This window comes from Leishmania donovani, chromosome 7 (genome assembly GCF_000227135.1).
Source record: "Leishmania donovani BPK282A1 complete genome, chromosome 7".
Taxonomy (NCBI): Eukaryota; Euglenozoa; class Kinetoplastea; order Trypanosomatida; family Trypanosomatidae; genus Leishmania; species Leishmania donovani.
In genome coordinates this window covers 445,363-447,867 of record NC_018234.1, presented here as the reverse complement: position 1 = coordinate 447,867, position 2,505 = coordinate 445,363, and the positions used below count along the sequence as shown (strand labels likewise).

The 2,505-nt window shown below is 60.4% G+C and overlaps 1 protein-coding gene across 1 annotated transcript; it reads right to left on the bottom strand.

The window, feature by feature from the left end:
- Positions 1–341: 341 nt before the first annotated feature.
- LDBPK_071030 (serine/threonine kinase, putative) lies at positions 342–1,232 on the bottom strand (the record flags this gene model as incomplete). The annotated part of the gene is made up of 1 exon (XM_003858491.1): positions 342–1,232. The coding sequence occupies one exon, from the start codon at positions 1,230–1,232 to the stop codon at positions 342–344; it is 891 nt and encodes a 296-aa protein (XP_003858539.1).
- Positions 1,233–2,505: the final 1,273 nt, after the last annotated feature.

Below are 2,505 nucleotides of genomic sequence, written 5' to 3'. Positions count from 1 at the left end.
TTGGCCATGATAAGAACATCACCGAAAACATGTAAGGAGGCAAACACCTGCGCCTGTGGTGCCGCTGCGCGGTATGTGCGACTCCGCGCTCTTGATGAGCCAGCACCGCGTCTATGTCTTTTCCGCTCTCCCTCTCCTCGCACGCTCCGGGGGGGGGGGTCGCACTCACTGCCTTTTTTCGCGGTTTGCAGTCTCTCTCTCTGTCGCGCGCGCCTTCCTTTCGTCCTCGTTTCCAGGAGCCGAGGACATCGGTGCCTGCAGCCCACGTATGTAGAACGGTGGCAAGGGAGAGGGGAGGGGAGGGGGGATCTCGCTTGTGCGTGTGCGCCTGTGCCACTGGTTTACATATTACGAATCGCATTGCTGATCTGAGCCGTGTTTGGCGAGGAATGGCTCTCGCCCCGCGTCAGCATCGCCGGGTTCCAGTCCACGCAGAACCAAGGATGCGCGATCACGTCGTCTAAGGATATGCGCTCCTGTGGGTCGACCGTCAGCATGCGTGAAATCAAGTCGCGCGCGTCGGCGCTAAAGTGACGCGCCATGCGAAACTCACCGCGCTCGATCTTCGTAAAGAGCGCGTTCACGTTCTCGTCGTCGAACGGTAAGTAGCCAGCCATCATGACGAACAACACCACACCGCAGCTCCAGATGTCTGCCTTGAGACCGTCATAGCCCTGCTCCTTCAGCACCTCCGGGGCAACATAATTTGGCGTGCCGCACACCGTCTGCAGCATTGTGCCGCCGCTCACGCTCGTGCGCTGCAGGTTGCTCAGACCAAAGTCGGAAATCTTCAGCGTGTCGTTCGCATCTAGCAGCAGGTTCTCCGGCTTCAAGTCACGATGAGCAATGCCCTGGCGGTGGCAGTAGTTGATGCCACAGATGAGCTGGTGGAAGTAGTGCCGCGCCGTCGGCTCATCGAAGCGCTTCGCGCTGGCGATCTTCTCGAACAGCTCACCGCCCGTCACGAGCTCCAGCACCAGGTAGATGTGGTGGCTCGTCTGCATGACCTCATGCAGCTCAATAATGTTTGGCTGGCGCAGCATCTTCATGACGGCAATCTCGCGCTTCAGCTGCTCCTCCATGCGCTCCCGCACGAGCTGCTCCTTGTCAATCACCTTGATGGCCCATTCCTTACCAGTCTCCGTGTCGCGCGCGATCTTGACCTTCGAGAAGTTGCCAGTACCTAGTGTACGGCCCAGCTCGTACTTGCCGAGACGCTTTGGGGCACCCATGGCGACGACGTGGTGGGCGTCGGTGGGAGATAGATCGGGGGGGGGGGGGGGCGGGTGGAGGAGAAAGGCGGGAGGGGAGAGAGCCGTGCCGTGATGTGCTGCTGTGTGTGCTGTGGACGTGGAAAGGGAAAGGAAGAAAAAGATACGAGCGACAACGCTTTACGGTGTGAGTGGGGGGAGTGAAGGGGGTACGGACGATGTAAGCTGTGACTCGCAGCCTCTGGAACAGAAAGAGCCTCTGGAACAGAAAGAGCCTCTGGAACAGGGAGTCATATCGTCAGTGGATAGAATGTGGGGCAGGTCGAGGAGGATGGAGATGAGGTTCGTGATGATGATGATAACGATGAGGGCCTGCACATCCTCTTCGAGGTGTCCCTTCGCCCTTCTCTGTTCCGTGTTGTGTCCGTTGGCTCGGCTTATCGGATCCGGTTGTCCGCACGCCTCGCCGCTAGCATGCACCTCCACTTGTGGTGATTTGCATACGTGCCTGGGCGCGTGTGGTGGTGTCGCCTTGCTGTTGTTGTTCTCTCCTCCGCTAAGCGTGGAGGGATTGAAGAATGGCGCACCTCACGGTAAAAGAGCGTCGTAGGTGGGAAGCATCCCGTCATCTATGTTTCCCCCTCTTGGGTTTCCCAATCTCCGTGGGGTGAGGAAGAGCGATAATGGGGGTCGCTCACACGCTGCTGGGCCTTGCGCAGGCGGGCAAGTGGCCGCCGTCCAGAAAACGCGTCGTGCCGTCTCCTGAGGGCCCAGGGGCACGGCCGCGATGTGTGCGCTCTCATGATCCAGCAGCCCACCCCCTCCTTGCCTGCATGACCTCTGGCGTCTATCCGGTCCTCTGCTCGCACAGCATGGCAACTGCAACGCACACGCACGCCCCTCTCGCTCCGCGCACTCTCTCCTCTTCTTCCTGCAGACGACACGCCAGCTCAACGGAACGAGTGTTTTAGGCTCATCGCTTCACCAGTCACCACCCCGACAGAGACCGCCACCGTCAAGCATGTTGGGTGCACCGAGTCCGGCAGCAGGCGAATTCAGACGCCGTCTTGCACGGCTTCAGGGGGTGAAGGGCGGACTAGGCAGCAGAGGCACTAGCGGGACGAAGGTCCTGGCAGCCCTCTCCGCGCCGAGGAGCAGAGCCAGCCGCAAGAACCCTCAAAAAACTCGGAAGACCGGGCTGCCTGTCGGGTGGTCCGGTGATCGGCCGTACCAGAGACGATAATGCGGTGCTCACAGGGGTGGAAGCTTGCCAGGCGGGAAGACGACGCGCGAC